General features: G+C 64.2%; 2 protein-coding genes across 6 annotated transcripts in view; both read left to right on the top strand.

Moving 5' to 3' along the window:
• LOC135281468 (mitochondrial Rho GTPase 2) overlaps positions 1-7,761 on the top strand; it is a 47,723-nt gene extending 39,962 nt beyond the window's left edge. For all 5 annotated transcript variants that reach the window (XM_064390333.1, XM_064390329.1, XM_064390332.1 and 2 more), the window contains 10 exons: positions 104-212; positions 463-583; positions 1,608-1,692; positions 2,779-2,924; positions 3,003-3,103; positions 3,175-3,305; positions 3,720-3,800; positions 3,987-4,109; positions 4,267-4,469; positions 6,029-7,761. In XM_064390333.1, coding sequence (XP_064246403.1) covers positions 104-212; positions 463-583; positions 1,608-1,692; positions 2,779-2,924; positions 3,003-3,103; positions 3,175-3,305; positions 3,720-3,800; positions 3,987-4,109; positions 4,267-4,469; positions 6,029-6,146 — 1,218 coding nt within the window. In that variant the 3' untranslated portion in view covers positions 6,147-7,761. The remainder of the gene's footprint in view (positions 1-103; positions 213-462; positions 584-1,607; positions 1,693-2,778; positions 2,925-3,002; positions 3,104-3,174; positions 3,306-3,719; positions 3,801-3,986; positions 4,110-4,266; positions 4,470-6,028) is intronic.
• Positions 7,762-9,598: 1,837 nt separating this feature from the next.
• RHBDL1 (rhomboid like 1) lies at positions 9,599-15,871 on the top strand. Its single transcript, XM_064390274.1, has 8 exons — positions 9,599-9,835; positions 11,810-11,968; positions 12,205-12,429; positions 13,006-13,154; positions 13,237-13,349; positions 13,574-13,674; positions 14,800-14,860; positions 14,931-15,871. Exons 1-8 carry the CDS (start codon positions 9,797-9,799, stop codon positions 15,200-15,202), a joined length of 1,119 nt encoding a protein of 372 aa, XP_064246344.1. The 5' UTR covers positions 9,599-9,796; the 3' UTR covers positions 15,203-15,871.
• Positions 15,872-16,455: the final 584 nt, after the last annotated feature.

The following is a 16,455-nucleotide window of genomic DNA, read 5'->3' as shown; positions in this document are numbered from 1 at the left end:
CCCTAAAACCCCATTCCTTGCCAGGGGAGAGGGAACCTGATGAGACAGGATTGTGCTCTCTGAGTGCTTTTCTGACAATGACCTTCATTCTCTTGGGAGGCAGAAGTCTTGTTTTGGAAACCCCCTGGCTCCCCAGGCCCTGGAGGATGTGAAGATGGTTGTGTGGAAGAACACGACAGACGGGGTGCAGGACAACGGCCTCACCTTGAATGGTAACAGCCAGAGAGCTCCCTGCTCCTTCCCAGGGGACAGGGGACCCTCCTTCAGCCATCCCAGGGGCCCTGTCCTTGGCCTGAGCCTCCTGGCTCTCATTCCAAGCCTAGTTAGTTCCTCTTGTTAAAGCAAGCCTGCTGTGGCTCTGTGTCCCAGCAGTCTGTTTTCCCAGGGAAAGCATGGCTGATGAGTGGACTCCTGAGCCTGAGCTGACTCCACTGTGGCTGAGCCCCCTGGTCTCTCCTGCAGGCTTCCTCTTCCTCAACACCCTCTTCATCCAGAGGGGCCGGCACGAGACCACCTGGACCATCCTGCGCCGCTTCGGCTACGACGACGAGCTGGAGCTGACAGATGACTACCTGTACCCACAGTGCGTGTCCAGGGCTGCCAGGGGGCCACATTGCCCTGGTGCTTGGCTCAGCATGCCCAGCCCCTGGCTGCATCCTTCCTGCAGCCCAGGAGCTGCTCTGGGCCCTGAGGTCGGGGTCAGCTTCGCAGTCCTTGCCTTCCCCTGGGGCAGGAGCTGACACGTGGGGTCAGGGACAAATATAGCAGGCCTGGGGCTGGTGATTTAGGCAGACAGGAAGGTGGGGAATGAAATCCTGACTTGCCTTGACATCAGCAAGGGGTTCTTGGAGGCTGCTGTGTGCCTGGCTGAGCGAGGCAGGGCTCGGGAGCAGTGAGCTGTCAGCACAGCCCTCGCGGCTGATTGTGCACCGCTGTTTCCTCTCTGCTCCCTGCCACTCTGGAGATGGGGAGCTGGCAGGAATGGAAGGGTTTGGCTTGCGAGCTGCCTCCTCCTCTTCCCAGAGAGCAGGCTGCAGGGAGGTGACAGGGACACGCTAGTGGATGGCACCCCGGGGCACTGCTGTGCCCTGGGCGTGAGGCAAAGCGAGGCCACATCACCTCCTGGGCTGCTTGGGATGTGCCAGGGAAAGGCCCCTGTGCATCCTCAGGGGATTCTCCCCAAAATAAAGGGACTGTGTCAAGGAATAGCCAGGCCTGGAGGCAGCAGCTGACCTTGAGCAGGGAGGGAGTGGGGAGCTGTTTCCCCTGAGTAAGATGTGCTCACACACTGCGTGAGAGTGTGCTCACACTGCCCTTTGTTCCGTGCTTGAGGAGGTTCATTTGGGTGTCTGAACTGGAGAATAGGATATGAAAGATAAAAGATTTAGGTTGAGTAGTAGGAAAAATTTCTCTGCTGAAAGGGTTATCAGGCACTGGCACAGCTGCCCAGGGCAGTGGTGGAGTCCCCCCATCACGGGGGGATTTAAAGTCATGTAGACGTGGCACTTGGGGACGTGGGTCAGTGGTGGCCTTGACAGTGTTGGAACAGTTGGACTCCATCATAGAGGGCTTTTCCAACCTAAATAATTCCATGATTTTCCCAACAGGATCCGTGTGCCCCCCGGCTGCTCCACGGAGCTCAACCACTTGGGATACCAGTTCCTGCAGAGGCTCTTTGAGAAGCACGACAAGGTGGGCAGCAGGGCAGGGGCTGCAGGGCAGGGGATGCTCTGCTGGGCCTGCTCACCTGGGCACAGCTGCTCCCCTAACACCCCTCTGTGCCAGGGAGCCCATGGAGCACCAGGGAAGGGCTTTCCTCTGCCACAGCATTTTCTCTCTGGTGGCTTTGGGAGCAGGAAGTGGCCACAGCACGCTCTAGGTAGTCTGATGGGCTCAGGAACGTGGGCTTTGGTCACTACTCTTGGCCAAAGGGCAGTTTGGACTTTGAGGGACTGGGTCTGAGTAGGCATCAAGCTGGCATGGCCCTTGTAGTGCCTGGCTGCAGTGGGCAGGGAGGCAGGGGAGTGGGCAGGGAGGCAGGGCAGTGGGCAGGGAGGCGGGCAGGGAAGCTGGCACAGCTGCTGGCCAGCAGCCATGGACCAAACACCAGCATCTGCCAGCCTGGTGGAGGGCTGCCAGGCTGGAGAGAGGGAGAGAAAGCAACATTTGTGCCAAACTCGGGCTCTTGGAGAGTGGGAGAAGGGGATGTATTGGATCAGCATGCACCTGCTCAGACTGGCTATTCAGATGTTGATGTGCATCTGGGGTATGGCAGCTCTGTGACAACAGAGTGGCTCAGGAATGGCAACAGAGTGGACACACATCCCTGTGTGTCCAGATCAGCTCTGTGGCCATGGGGAATGGCAGAACTGAATGGATGCACATCCCTGGGTGCCCAGGTGCCAGCAGGTCCCCTTCAGCACAGCAGCCTGAGTGCTGAGTTGGCCTGTGGAAGGCCAGGCTGGCCTGATGCAGGCTGCTGTGGGACAGCTGGCTCCAGGAATGGCAGGAACAGCAGCTCAGGGCTGTGGGCTGGGCGTGGACAAGTCCTGCCTGGTTGCAGCTGCCATCCCACAGCATGTTTGCTGTTGTGCAGTGCTGGCAGTCCCTGAGGCACAGGCTCTGAGCTCCCCAGCTCCGGCCTCCCTGCGGCCGATCGATTGCTGCCATTGACAGGATCCCTGTGCCCGTGCACAGCGGGGATGTGCCCGTGTGCAGGGCCCCCTCTGGGCACGGGCTGGCTCCTGCCTCCCCTGGTGACTCGCTGTGTTTTGGCAGGACCAGGATGGAGCCCTGTCGCCCACAGAGCTGCAGAACTTCTTCAGCGTGTTCCCCTGCGTGCCCTGGGGCCCCGAGCTCTACAACACGGTATGCACCACTGATAAAGGCCTGCTTTCCCTGCATGGATTCCTCTGCCAGTGGACGTAAGCTCAGTCCCTCTCCCTGGCCCTTGGTCACACCACTCAGCCCTTGCTCACCCTCCTGGCATGCTGTCTCTCCAGGCTCGTGGCTTACCTGGACGTACGGCACTGCCTGGAGTGCCTGGGCTACTTGGGCTACCCCATCCTCTCGGAGCAGGACTCCCAGACCCAGGCCCTCACAGGTACAGCCATGCCCTCCCCTTCTGTCACAACTCGGGTCCCTCCTGGCTCTCACCGCGCTCTCTCCTGCCAGTGACCCGGGAGAAGAGGATTGACCTGGAGAAAGGGCAGACCCAGAGGAATGTCTTCCTGTGCAAGGTGCTGGGAGCGCGGGGTGCAGGCAAGTCTGCCTTCCTGCAGGCCTTCCTCGGCAGGAGCCTGGCGGTGAGTGGCTGCTCCCTGCCTGGCCACGCTCCCAGGGCAGAGCAGGAGGCACAGCTGGGGGTCCTGGAGCGATCTGTCCTGTGGTGGCACCTCCCTGCCCCTGGCCAGGCACCCCGTGTGGTGCCCTCCCTGCCCATGCTTCACACCCCTCTGTGCTGGTGGCTTTGGTGTCCTTCATCCTGGCTGAGGCAGTGGCTCTGCTCCCTCTGCTTGTCCCAAGGGGCTGTGCCTTTTCCTGGTCTGACCACAGCAGTGCTGAATTTCCCTGCCTGTTGGGAACAGCCCCACATCTCATGACAGGCCCTGGCTGCCCTTCAGGGGCTGTCAGGCCACGGGGGCTCGGGGCAGTGTGAAACCCTGTCCCTCACCCAGCTCCTGGCTCCACGGCCTGAGATGGTGTTTTCCTTGTGACAGGCCCAGAGGGAGAAGCCAGGACAGCCATCCCTCTACACCATCAACACAGTGCAGGTCAATGGCCAGGAGAAGTACCTCATAGTAAGTCTGGGAGGGCAGGGCATTGTGCTGGGCCTGGCTCTTGGCAGGGCTGGGTTGTGTCCCCGTGCCCTGGCACATGGGGCTGGGCTGTGGCTGTGGCTGTGCTGGCATGGTCCCTGTGCTGGTGTGAGGAGCAGCAGACCCCTGGGACACTGCAGTGCCACAGCCCTGTCCCCTGTGCTGCAGCTGTACGAGGTCAGTGCTGACACCACGTTCTCGAAGCCGTCGGACGCAGCCTGTGACGTGGCCTGCTTCATCTACAGCCTGAGCGACCCCAAATCCTTCAGCTACTGTGCCAGCATCTATAAGGTAGCTGGCAGGGACCCTGGGGGACTGCACTGGGGTCCTGGGCAGCCACAGGAACCTGTTAGACTTCAGCAGGGGCATGGGGGACATCAGCCTTGGTGGCAGCCCCACCTCTGCCGGGTTGGTCCTTAACCCCTCGCTGGGGTTTCTCCCTCTGCAGCAACACTACGTGGACAGCCAGATCCCCTGTGTCTTCGTGGCCTCCAAGACAGACCTGCCAGAAGCCAGCCAGCAGCCGGGCCTCTTCCCAGCTGAGTTCTGCTACAAGCACTGCCTCCCTCCACCCTTCCTCTTCTCCTGCCACAGCCAGGGACCACCCAGCACTGCTGTCTACACCAAACTGGCCACTGCTGCCACCTTCCCGTTAGTATCCTTGCCGTGGGGGGCTCTGCTGGGAGCACAGCCTGGGGAGGGGGCTGTGTCCCAGCCCTGCCTCTGCCACGTTGCTTTTGCTTTGGTTTCTCTGCAGCTTTTGGCGGCATCTAGGGCATGCAGTGACAGGATAAGGGGGGATGGCCTTAAGCTGAAGGAGGACAGGATTAGATGGGATATTGGGAAGGAATTGTTCCCTGGTGGGGGGGGAGTGTAGAGGCCCTGGCACAGGGTGCCCAGAGCAGCTGTGGCTGCCCCTGGATCCCTGGCAGTGCCCAAGGCCAGGCTGGATATTGGGGTTTGGAGCACCCTGGGATAGTGGGAGGTGTCCCTGGACATGGCAGGGACAAGAACAAGATGAGCTTTTAAGGTTGCTTTCCAATCAAACCATTCCCAGGTTCTGTGATTCTGTGATCTGCTTATACAAATAATTGAAACAGAAAAGCCACTTCTTCTCTAATTGCAGAAGGGGGAGGTTTTCATCTGCCTGTGTGTATGTCTCTGGCAGATTTAGTAGATAGATCCTGCCACAGAAGTGTTTATTTTTGAAGCCTAAGATAAAAAATGCTGAAGAGGAGTAGCCAGCTTAGTTTGCCAAGGCCCACGGGGGGGGTGGCAGCTATTTTCTCCCGATGAGATGGATCAGACTGAAAAAGAGGTCAGTGAAGCGAGACCTCTGTCACACAGCCTCTCTGGGAGGAACTGCCCCCCAGAGGGGCTGGGAATGGGTAGGACAGCAGCAGGCTGGTCACGGGAGGTGAGGGGAGCTGTGGGGAGGGAGGAGGATCCCTGTGAGTGGAATCCCTCTGCTCCAGGGCCGGGAAGGGCGAGCAGAGCTCCAGGGGCCGAGCCCTGGCGGGGAGAGCGTGTGGGAGCCTTGGAAGGCAGGATGGGATTACTAGTGAGTAGTTTTCCCTCCAGCTTCTTTTCCATAAACAACTTTATTTTTAGAGCTGACGTTTTGTTTTTTTTTCCCTCCCCTCTGCAGTATTAAAATTTAAATATTCTTAATATATCTTAGGGTATGTGGTATAAATAAATAACAGCGTAATGGAGGGCCGGGGATTGGCTGTGCTCCCCCGATGTAGTGGGGAATGAATTATGGATGGAGGGAGAGAGAGGAGAGGAGCAGTTAGTGCAGGACAGCACGTGTTTGGGGAGGAGTGTGTGCACTGGGGCAGCACCAGGGCCTGGCCCTCGCTGCCCTTTGGTCCCTGTCACCAGTGTCCCCGTGGTGGCATCCCGGCTCTCCGTGCACGGGGAGCTGAAAGGCAGCTTGACCTAGAAAGGCAGATACCTGTATAATTATTTAGGTGTTGGTGAGCTGTTTCCAGGGCAGGGAGGGGACAGCCACATCCCACAGCACTCCCTTGGCTTGATGGTGATGCTGGGTGACGAGTGCTGTGCTTGTAGGGTTGGGAATCTCTCAGATTCCCCCTGGGCTGTTCTCCCCTGTGCTGGGCTCGCCCCCTGGCACCCCCAGCCTCCCTGTGTAGGGTGGGAGCAGTGGGACAGCCACACTCACCGGCCTCTCCTGTGTTTGCTTGCAGGCACCTGAACGCCGTGGAGCTGGGAGTGGCGTCCTTCTGGCTGCGGGTGGCGCTGGGGGCAGCAGTGACAGCGCTGGTGGGCTTCACCCTGTACCGCCTGCTGGCCAAGAACAAGTGACAGCCACGCCCCGCTCCGTCCCCGTGACACCAGCTCCCGTCCCCAGCGACGCCCAGAGGGACCTTGAACGGGCCCCTGGTAGGAAATCATCCTTTGCCCCCAGCCTGGATTGCAGGACCAGTGAAGCCAGACCCCCCAGCACCAGCAGGATCCATCCCTGGCACCCCCCTGTGGCCTCCTGGCCCCCGTGGCCACAGGGCAGGCAGCTCTGCCAGGAGAGCCCTGCCTCACCAGCAGCTGGAGGATCACCCTCATCTTTTATTCTGTTCTGTTTTTTTAACGCTTGTTTTTAAGCTCAAACATGAGTGTTTCAGTGTCTCTTGGACTGGGCACATCCCCTCCCCTGAGGGCTGTGCTGGTGCCCTCAATTCTGGAGGGCACGACGCTCCCGGGGCCTGTGGGAGCCCCAGCAGCAGCTGAGCTGTCAGATGAGCTCATGGCTGCAGCTCCCTGGGGCACAGCTCCAGCTCCTGTCCCCCTTTCCCTCAGCCAGCGCCGGCAGGGGAGGGAGGGCAGGCACTGACACCCCCAGCCCAGTGTGGGGTCAGGCTGGCCCCTCCTGCTGCTGTCCTGAGCTGAGGGGGCACAGTGACAACCAGGGTTTGTCCTGAGCTCCTTCCTGTTGTTTCTACACGAAAATCTTGTGAGCCCTGCAGCGTGCCAGGCTCGGGCTCTGGGTCCATCCTTTCCTGCCTCCCCTTTGGCCCGTCCCCTCCCCACCCCTGGCCACCAGTGTTCATGGCCACCAGTGTTTGCAGGGCTCCAGGAGCCCTGGTGAGGACTGGGAGGGCGTTGGATGCCCCCTGTGTGCCCAGTCTTTCCATGGCAGTGCCATCACTGAGCTGGTGCCACGCTGTGCCCTAGGCCCTGTGACCTGCTGTCCCCTCTGTGGGGCCTGTCTGGAGCGTGAGGCTCTGGGCATTGCATCTCCTGGCACCACTGGAAGCTCCTTCCTCTCCTGTCCTGTCTCCTGTCCCCTGCCCACACCTGGGCTGGTTTCATCTACTGGGACAGCTCAGCACCACTGGGGCCAGAGCCCCACAGTGTCCCTGTCTGCAAGTCCCAAAGAGCCAGGCCAGCACCCATCCCTGCATTCCTGGCCTCCCAGGGGAGCCTGGATCAGCCCTGGCCGTGCCACCGGCCTGGCAGTGCCACCAGCCTGGCCTTCCCCAGCATGCTCAGGGTCGGTCTCCAGGCAGCTGCAGATCCTGGGTAGCACCCAGAGCTGCTTTTTCCATGTTTTGTCTATTTAAATGTTTTATCGTGGCCTGGAGCCAGCGAGGGGATGGAGGAATCACTGGGCAGCACTGGTGTCTCTCCCAGGGGCAGCCCCAGGGTGGTGTCCCCATCCTGCTGTCCCCAGCGTGGCCAGCCAGGTGTCCCTGCCTGTGCTGGAGCTGCTCTGCCAGTCGGGCACGCACTCGCTGCTGGCCCCTGGTGCCTGGCACTGCCAGGGCCACATCCCTCTGTTCAATGTCCTTCTCTGTGCCCACCGTGCATGGCTCTGCCAGCTGGGCCCGTGCCTGGTGTCTCCCTGCTCCACATCTGCTGGAGCTGTAATGTTTTAGGTTTGTTCTCTACAGCAAAATAAATTTTTACACACCTTGCGCTTGCACAGCGTGTCCTGTGTCACCTGGAGAGCAGGACCCTCGTCCCTGCCCGGGCTGCAGGGGGAGCAGGGCCACCCCGAGAGCCTGGGCTGACCCTTTGAGGGCAATCACAGGGATTTAGGGCCTGGTGTGGTGTGGTGGGACAAGCCTTGGGGCTGGCCAGGACTCCTTGGTGCTTGGGGACACGGATCCTCATACAACATGTGCCAGCCAGGGTGCAGAGACAGGGGAGGAGGTGATGGATCCCGTGGTTCTGTGCCCGGGATCCACGGGAAGGGGGAGCCTTGGCTGCCCTGGGAGCTGTGGATCTGTGCCCGTCCTCGTGTGGGGTTTGGGGCTCCCCTTCCCTGCAGTCACTTCCCCGCTGCACCTGCAGCTCCCAGGGCTGTGCCACCTCCCCTGCCTGCTCCTGTTTCCCATGGCAGCTTTTCCCTCAGCTATTTCTGTCCCTGCAGCCTCAGCCACGGCCGCTGGGCACAGGGAATGTGGGGGCAGCCAGAGAAGAGGAATTTCCAGAGCCTCTTCCCTCTGCTGGATGGGGTCGGGCTGCTCCCACATGAGGGGGATCCCTCTGGGCTGAGGGGTGGGAGAGGAGAGGAGACCCTTCCCAGACGGGCAGCCAGGGACAGGGAGGGTGGGGGACAGCCGTGCTGCCCAGAGCGATCCCAGGGCGGACGGGACACGCGGTGCTCCCTGGTGGCTCCAAAGCAGGCCGGGTCCCCCGGGAGCCGCGGCCCCCGTGCCCGCGTGGGTATTTATAGCTCTGGAGGGCGGGCACGGGGCTGGGGCGGGGCCGTGGGACCCAGCCGTGGCCACACACTGTCCCCAGGGCAGGACCTGCATGGGCAGGGGAGCCCAGAGCTCCCTGGGCACCTCGGAGCGGCTGAGCCACGGCTCTGGAAGTGAGGATGGTACCGGGGATGGGTCCTGGGGACACCCCTGCCCTGCCTGGGGATCCGGGGGAGCCTGGCCTGGGTGACACTGGGCACATCCCACAGAGGTGCCAGTTCCAGGTCCCAGTGCCAGGCTGTCCCATGAGCACTGTGCTGGGGCAGGGACAGCAGCAGAGGCTCTGTGACCCCTGTGCCATGGGGGAGGTACCCAGACTGTGCTGGCCTGTGCGTGCAGGGACAGAATGGAGGGAATGTTTGCAATCCCCTGTGCCAGATTCAGCAGGTACCTGGTGGTGGCATGCTGGTGTCCATTCTGGAGCACTGGTGTCCATTCTGGGGTGCTGGTACTGTACCAGGATATGGATTCCTCTAGCAGGGGGCAGCTGCAAAGCCATGTACCAGGATGTGGGTACAGGAATACGTGTACCTGTGTTGGGATGCAGTACTGGAAATGGAACACAGGTTCTCATTCCAGGATGCAGATCCTGTGCTGGGACATGGGGACCAGGATGCAGGTACCCACAGCAGGATGCACAGAGCTGCTCTGGGATGCAGGAGCTGGGCCAGGATCTGGGTACCAGTACTGGGATGTGAGTGCCAATACTGAGATGTAGACCCCACAGTGGGAAGCAGGTATCACGCCAGGATGAAGTTACCATATGGGGATGTGGGTACCAGTACCGGGATGCAGGTACCTGTACTGGGATGCAGGTTCCCGTACCGGGATGCAGGCACCTGTACCGGGATGTCCGCAGCCGTACCGGGATGCCGGCCCCATCCCGCGCTGCGGGCGCCGGGTGTGGGCAGTGCCGTGCCGTGTCCCGGCGCTGCCGGCGGGGCGGGGCGGGGCGGGTCCCGGTTCCCCGCTCGGCGGTGTCGGGGGTGCGGGGAGGGGGGGGCGCTGCGCCGCGCGTTGCGGCGGGGGCGGCTCCGCTCGGCTCCGCTCCCGCCCCCGCCGCCGCCGTCGCCCCGCTGCCATCGGCGGCTCCCGGCGCCGCCGCTCGCCGCTCGCTCCCGGGCCCGCCGCAACGCGGGGCTGGCGGGGAGAGCCGCCCCCGCCGCCGCCCCCGCCGCCCGCGCCGCTCCCCTGCCCGGCTCGCCGGCCCCGGGCGCGGGGGAGCGGCGGAGCCCTCAGCCCGCCGGGTGCATGGACAGGAGCTCCCTGCTGCAGCTCATCCAGGAGCAGGTGAGGCCGCCCGGGGGGCACCGGGCACCGGGCTGCGCTGGGGGCCGCCGGACAGCGGCCATCGGTCGCTACTGGGGCCGGGCTGCTCGCAGCTCCGGGCGCGGCTGGCGCGCAGCGGGCAGCGCTGCCACCCGGGGCGGCCAGAGGGGCCGTGCCAGCCCCGCCAGCGCCCCTCGGAGCCCCTCATCACCGCCCTGGGGCCCCCCCCGCCCTGTGCCGCTGAGACCGCGCCGCTCATCTCACTTGTGGCCTCTCCCTCCGTCAGCGCCGGGTCGGATCCTGCCCGTGCGCCCTCAAGGACGGGGGGTGCTGGGCGCGGAGCCCCGGCGGGGTTTGGGGGCCGGATGGAGCCCCGGGGGTGCCGTGGGCTCGGCGCCGCCGGCGAGGCGGGGGTCTGCGCCCACCCCCGTGACCTGATTGCGGGATGAGGCCGTGGAGCACCAGCGCTGCGCGGCGTGGGGCTCCGCTCGCGGCACGATGGGGCCTCCAGGGGTTTCCACCCGCTGCCCCCGGCCCCCCCCCAGCCCCCCTTGAGCTCCATCGCCTCGTCCCTCCATCCCCACCCAGCCCTGGCCCAGCTGGCCGCTCTCCCCTGGGCACGGGGAAGGAATTCCTTGGGGATCAGGAAAATGAACTGATCCCCCACTCGCCCCCCGCTGTTCCTGTGACCTTGGCTGAGTCCCCCAGCCCGGGAGCCGCGGTGCTGTCCCCCGTGTCACCCCACCCTCGGGCACAGGGACTCCATGTGGACCCGGGCTCTTCAGGAACCAGCGGCATCTTCCCCGGGAATGAGCAGTGCTGGGGGGGCTGGGCTGGGGATTGGGCCCCACCGGGGGGTCCTAGGGTGGCAGTGAGTTTGGGGTGGGGGAAGATGCACCCCAAAAGCAGAAAGGGGCTCCCTGGCTGCTGGCAGGGCTCTTGATGTTCTTGGGGCCGGTGGCTCAGCATGTGCCAGGTCCCGGCGTGGCACACACACGTGGAGCCTGTGGGGTGATGGCTGTGGGGCAGGGGCACGGGTGACACCCGGGTGCTCCCGTTCCCCGCGGCTGGGGCTGCTCCCAGGGGCTGGAGGCAGCTGAGCGGTTGCAGTGCTGCCTGCACCCCTCATCCCACCCTGCACCCCTCATCCCACCCCTCCCCTCATCCCACCCTGCTCCCCTCATCCCACCCCTCCCCTCATCCCACCCTGCTCCCCGCTCCGGGCAGCCAAACCCCCTTGGGGAAGGGGCTGTGGCTGTTTCCTGCCGGGGGAGCAGGGAGGGACAGGGTGCCCACCCGGTGGGGACACAATCCCGTGTCCCAAGCGCTCCCTTTCCTGCCCATCCCACGAGGCTGAGGCTCCTCTCCCGCATTTCCTCCCGGCAGGAGCAAGGAGCAAACCCCGCACGAGCCCAGGGTGATTGCAGGGGCTGTGCTCTGCCCGGGGGTGCCCTGTCCCCGTCTCCACCTTCCCGTGCCCTCCCGGGCTCCCTGTCCCCAAGGGCGGTCCCACGTCGGGCACTCCGTGGCGCTGGGTGCCCCCGGGCGCTGTCCCGGGGGTCTCGGGGTGCCCGGCCGGCTCTGGGAGCGCCGAGGATGGCTCAGGGAGCCCCGGGCAGGGCGCGGTGGATGCCAGCGGCCGGCGGCAAGGGCGGCGGGAGGAGGAGGAGGAGAGGAGGAGGAGGAGGAGGAGAGGAGGAGGCTGGTGCCAGGGCTGCGCGTGTGTTTAGCTTGGTGGCTTCCTGGCTGGCAGGCTGCTGGCGGCGAGAAATAACTGAGTGGGAGAGTGTTGGCTGCGCCGCGGGGAGACGGGGACACGGCACGGCACGGGGCACGGCGTGGCACGGGGCACCTCACCGGGCACGGCCCGGGGCGGCTGCGGGAGGCAGGGACAGCGTCACGGAGCCAGGCGTGGGGCACCAGGGACAGCGGGAGGTGTCCCCAGCCGGGCAGGGAGCCGCGGCACGCCGGTGATGCTCCGTGCCGTGCCCGCAGCTGGACCCCGAGAACACCGGCTTCATCGGCGTGGAGACCTTCGCCAGCCTGGTGCACAGCCATGAGCTGCCCCTGGACCCCGCCAAGCTCGACATGCTGGTGGCCCTGGCACAGGGCAACGACGAGGGCCAGGTCTGCTACCAGGAGCTGGTAGACCTGGTCAGTGCCGGGCGGCCGCGGGGACGGGGTGGGTGCCAGCCCGGGGTGGGCGCCGGGCACCTCCCCGTGCCCCGGGGAGGGGGCAGAGAGCGGCGGTGCCCGGGGGTGCCCAGGCGCGGGGGGCGGCGCGGCCTCGGGGGCTCCTCCGGGCTGCGGCTGCGGGGGGTGGCGGGGCAGGGGGTGGCCCCAGGCCGGGGGTCCCGAGCTGCCCCCGCGGGCTCGGCCTCTCTCCGCAGATCAGCAGCAAGCGCTCCAGCAGCTTCAAGCGCGCCATCGCCAACGGGCAGCGGGCGCTGCCCCGCGACGTGCTGCTGGACGAGACCGGCCTCGGCATCTACAAACGCTTCGTCCGCTACGTGGCCTACGAGATCCTGCCCTGCGAGATGGACCGGCGCTGGTACTTCTACCAGCACCGCACCTGCCCGCCCCCCGTGTTCATGGCAGCCGTGACCCTCACCCAGGTGAGGGCAGGGGCCAGCTGGGCATAGCCGGGACCTGGCAGGGATCAGACTCGGGCTGGGCAGGGGGTGAGCCTGGTTCTGAGCTCCTGGTGCTGACATGAGGGGATGTGTGACCTGGATGTGACACCTTTGTGCCCACGTGGGTGGTCAGAGCTGGGGCAGAGGGGGTGGGTGGCCACAGTTGGGATGTTCTGGTGGCCACAGAGGGGCTCAGATGTGGGGTGAGAGGTTGGGTGACCCCTGTGGTGATGTCCTGGTGTCCATGGTGGTGCTGAGACCCAGGACAGAGGGGATGGGTGACCCCAGTCGTGGTGTTCGTGTGCCCAGGATGGGACCCATGGAGGGGCTCAGATCCAGGGTAGAAGGAATGGGTGACCCCAGCTGTGATGTCCTGGTGCCCTTGGGGGACTCACACCCGGGGTGAAGGGGCGGAGGACCCTGTTTGTGATGTCCTTGTGCCCACGTGTGACTCGCCCCAGGGCAGCGGGGATGGGTGACCCCAGCTGTGACACCCTGGTGCCCGTGTGGGGCTCACAGTGGGGTGAAGGGGGGTGACAGCCGCGGGGTTTGTCACAGATCATCGTGTTCCTGTGCTACGGGGCCCGGCTGAACAAGTGGGTGCTGCAGACCTACCACCCCGAGTACATGAAGAGCCCCCTGGTCTACCACCCCGGGCACCGGGCACGCGCCTGGCGCTTCCTCACCTACATGTTCATGCACGTGGGGTAGGTCCTGCCGGGGGCACAGGGGGGACACCGGGGGGCTGCGCAGGCTGAGCCCCCTCTGTCCCCTCCTGTGCCCGGGCAGGCTGGAGCAGCTGGGGTTCAACGCCCTGCTGCAGCTGATGATCGGGGTGCCCCTGGAGATGGTGCACGGCATCCTGCGCATCAGCTTCCTCTACCTGGCCGGGGTCCTGGCAGGTGGGTGCTGCCCTGGGGGGACTGTCCCCACTCCCCAGCCCCTGTCACCAGCCCGGGGAGGGCATGGGGAGGTGCACGCCGAGTTTGGTGGGGCTCTGCTGGCAGTGCCAGCATCACTTGGCTGGGGGCTGGGGGGCAATGCAGGCTGTAATTAATTAATGTAGACAGTAATTAATTAATGCTGTGGGGGGAGACCCCATGCTGAGGCCTGTCTGTGCCCCCAGGCTCCCTCACCGTCTCCATCACGGACATGAGGGCCCCCCTGGTGGGGGGCTCGGGGGGGGTCTACGCCCTCTGCTCTGCTCACCTCGCCAACGTCGTCATGGTCAGCCAGGGGACAAGGGGACACAGAGGGGGGACAGGGGGGATGGCTGTGGGCAGCATGGTGGGGGGTGCCATGGGGTGACAACGGGGATGGGAACTGTCTGCGGGTTGGGCAAGGTGCTGGGACATTATGGGGGGATGCCATGGGGTGGCTGGCACTGTGGGGTGGGCAGCGTTGGTGGGAGGATGCTGTGGGTGGCATCAGGGGTGGCACTGTCACAGGGGGACCACCTTGGGTGGCATCATGGGTGGGTGGGGATGGGGAGGAGCAGGGACATGAGGGGGGTCCATGGAGCTCTGGATGAAGCCCCCACTTCTGTGATGGAGCATCACTGATGCCAGCCTGTCCATCCATCCATCATCCATCATCCATCCATCCATCCATCCATCCATCCATCCATCCATCATCCATCATCCATCCATCCATCCATCCATCCATCCATCCATCATCCATCCATCATCCATCCATCATCCATCATCCATCCATCCATCATCCATCCATCCATCCATCCATCCATCCATCCATCCATCCATCATCCATCATCCATCCATCCATCCATCCATCATCCATCCATCATCCATCATCCATCCATCATCCATCCAATGTCCATCCATCCATCATCCATCCATCATCCATCATCCATCCATCATCCATCCATCCATCCATCCATCATCCATCCATCCATCCATCCATCCATCCATCCATCATCCATCCATCATCCATCCAATGTCCATCCATCCATCATCCATCCATCATCCATCCATCCATCATCCATCCATCATCCATCCATCCATCATCCATCCAACCATCCATCCATCCATCCATCCATCCATCCATCCATCCATCATCCATCCAACCATCCATCCCTCATCCATCCATCCATCCATCCATCATCCATCCATCATCCATCCATCCATCATCCATCCAACCATCCATCCATCCATCCATCCATCATCCATCCATCCATCCATCCATCCATCCATCCATCATCCATCCATCCATCCATCATCCATCCATCCATCCATCCATCCATCCAACCATCCATCCATCCATCCATCCATCCATCCATCCATCCATCCATCCATCCCTCCATCCCTCATCCCTCCCTCTCTCCCTTTCCCGCAGAACTGGGCCGGGATGCGCTGTCCCTACAAGCTGCTGCGGATGGTTCTGGCGCTGGTGTGCAGTGAGTACCGCTCCCCCCCCGGGCCGCGCGGGTCCCGCCGCGGGCTCAGCGCCTCCCGCCTGTCCCGCAGTGAGCTCCGAGGTCGGTCGCGCCGTCTGGCTCCGCTTCTCGCCGCCGCTGCCGGCCTCGGGCCCGCAGCCCAGCTTCATGGCGCACCTGGCGGGGGCCATCGTGGGCATCAGCATGGGGCTGACCATCCTGCGCAGCTACGAGGAGAGCCTGCAGGACCAGTGCGGCTGGTGGGTGCTGCTGCTGTCCTACGGCACCTTCCTGCTCTTCGCCGTCTTCTGGAACATCTTCGCCTACGACCTGCTGGGGGCACAGATCCCGCCCCCGCCGTAGCCCGCCCCCCCCCGCCCCGCCCCCGCGGCTGATTTTGATTTCCGAGCCCGGCGGAGGGGCTGGGGGGGTCCCCGCGCGTGACATGGGGACAGGCCACCCCCCGCCCGCCTGTCCCCTCGGTGCTAGCGAACGCGCCGCCCCCGCCCCGGGCTGCGCCCCCCGGTGTCCCCTGCCGCGCCCCGCCCTAGCCCCGTCCCCAAAGGATGCTTCAGCCCTGCCCCGGCAGCGCCCACCCCCGCGGGTGCCCGCAGGGCTCGGAACGTGCCCCTCGGGAGGGAGCCGAGCCAGGGGGACCCCCCCGCTGGCTCCCGCACCCCCTTTCCAGCGTGGGGGCCGCCTCGCTGCCCCCCGGGACCTGCACTTGCACACGAAGGACTGGTGCCAAAAGAGGAGCGATTTATTTTTCTACGCCAAAATAAATATAAATAAAAGAAAGAGGAATTTAACAAAAAGAAGGATATGGGGAGAGCCCGGCAGGAACCAGCTGAGACCGGCACAACTCGTTTTGGCGGTGCCCTCGGCGGCACAGCCCCCCCTCCCCGCCCCCGACCCCCCTTCCCCGCCAGCCGCCCTCCCGGGACGGGGCTGGCCTCGGGATGGGGGCGGGGGGTCCCCGCTCTAACCCCCCCCCAGACCTTTTTGGAGTATAAATAAATATTTTGCACACTGCGGGGCTCGTGTCTCTGTCGGGGGAGGGGGTTTGGGGGTGCCCCCATCCCTGATGGGAGGCGGGGCGGTGCCGGGGCGGGCTGGCCCGGGGGCACAGCCGGGGTCGGGGTTTACTGGAGCAGAAAACTCCGGGAGAAGTGGAGCGGCACCGCCCGAGCCCCGCGGGGCTGGCAGCGCGGGGGGCACACGGGTGGGAGCTGAGCCCGCGCCGGGCCGGGCAGCCCCGGCCGTGCAGCGCCGGCAGCCGAGCCCCCTCCCAGCCCGGCCCCGCCATCCCGGCCCCCTCACCCAGCCCCCGGCCCCATCAGCTCCATGGCCAATCCTCCCGGGATGCACACCCCCAGCGCCCCTTCCACCCCGGCCCCCTCCGGCCAGGCCCCCACACATCCCCCGCACCCCTCTGTGCACCCTGCTCCCATCAAACACCTTCAACCCCATAAACCGCACCCCAAAACAGCATCATCCATCATCCCTCCATCCATCATCCATCATCCATCCATCCATCATCCATCCATCCATCCATCTGTCCATCATCCATCCATCCATCCATCATCCATCCATCCATCATCCATCCATCATCCATC

This window comes from Passer domesticus, chromosome 15 (assembly GCF_036417665.1).
Source record: "Passer domesticus isolate bPasDom1 chromosome 15, bPasDom1.hap1, whole genome shotgun sequence".
NCBI lineage: Eukaryota > Metazoa > Chordata > Aves > Passeriformes > Passeridae > Passer > Passer domesticus.
The sequence above is the reverse complement of the archived record's forward strand: the minus strand, read 5'-3'. Positions and strand labels throughout refer to the sequence as shown.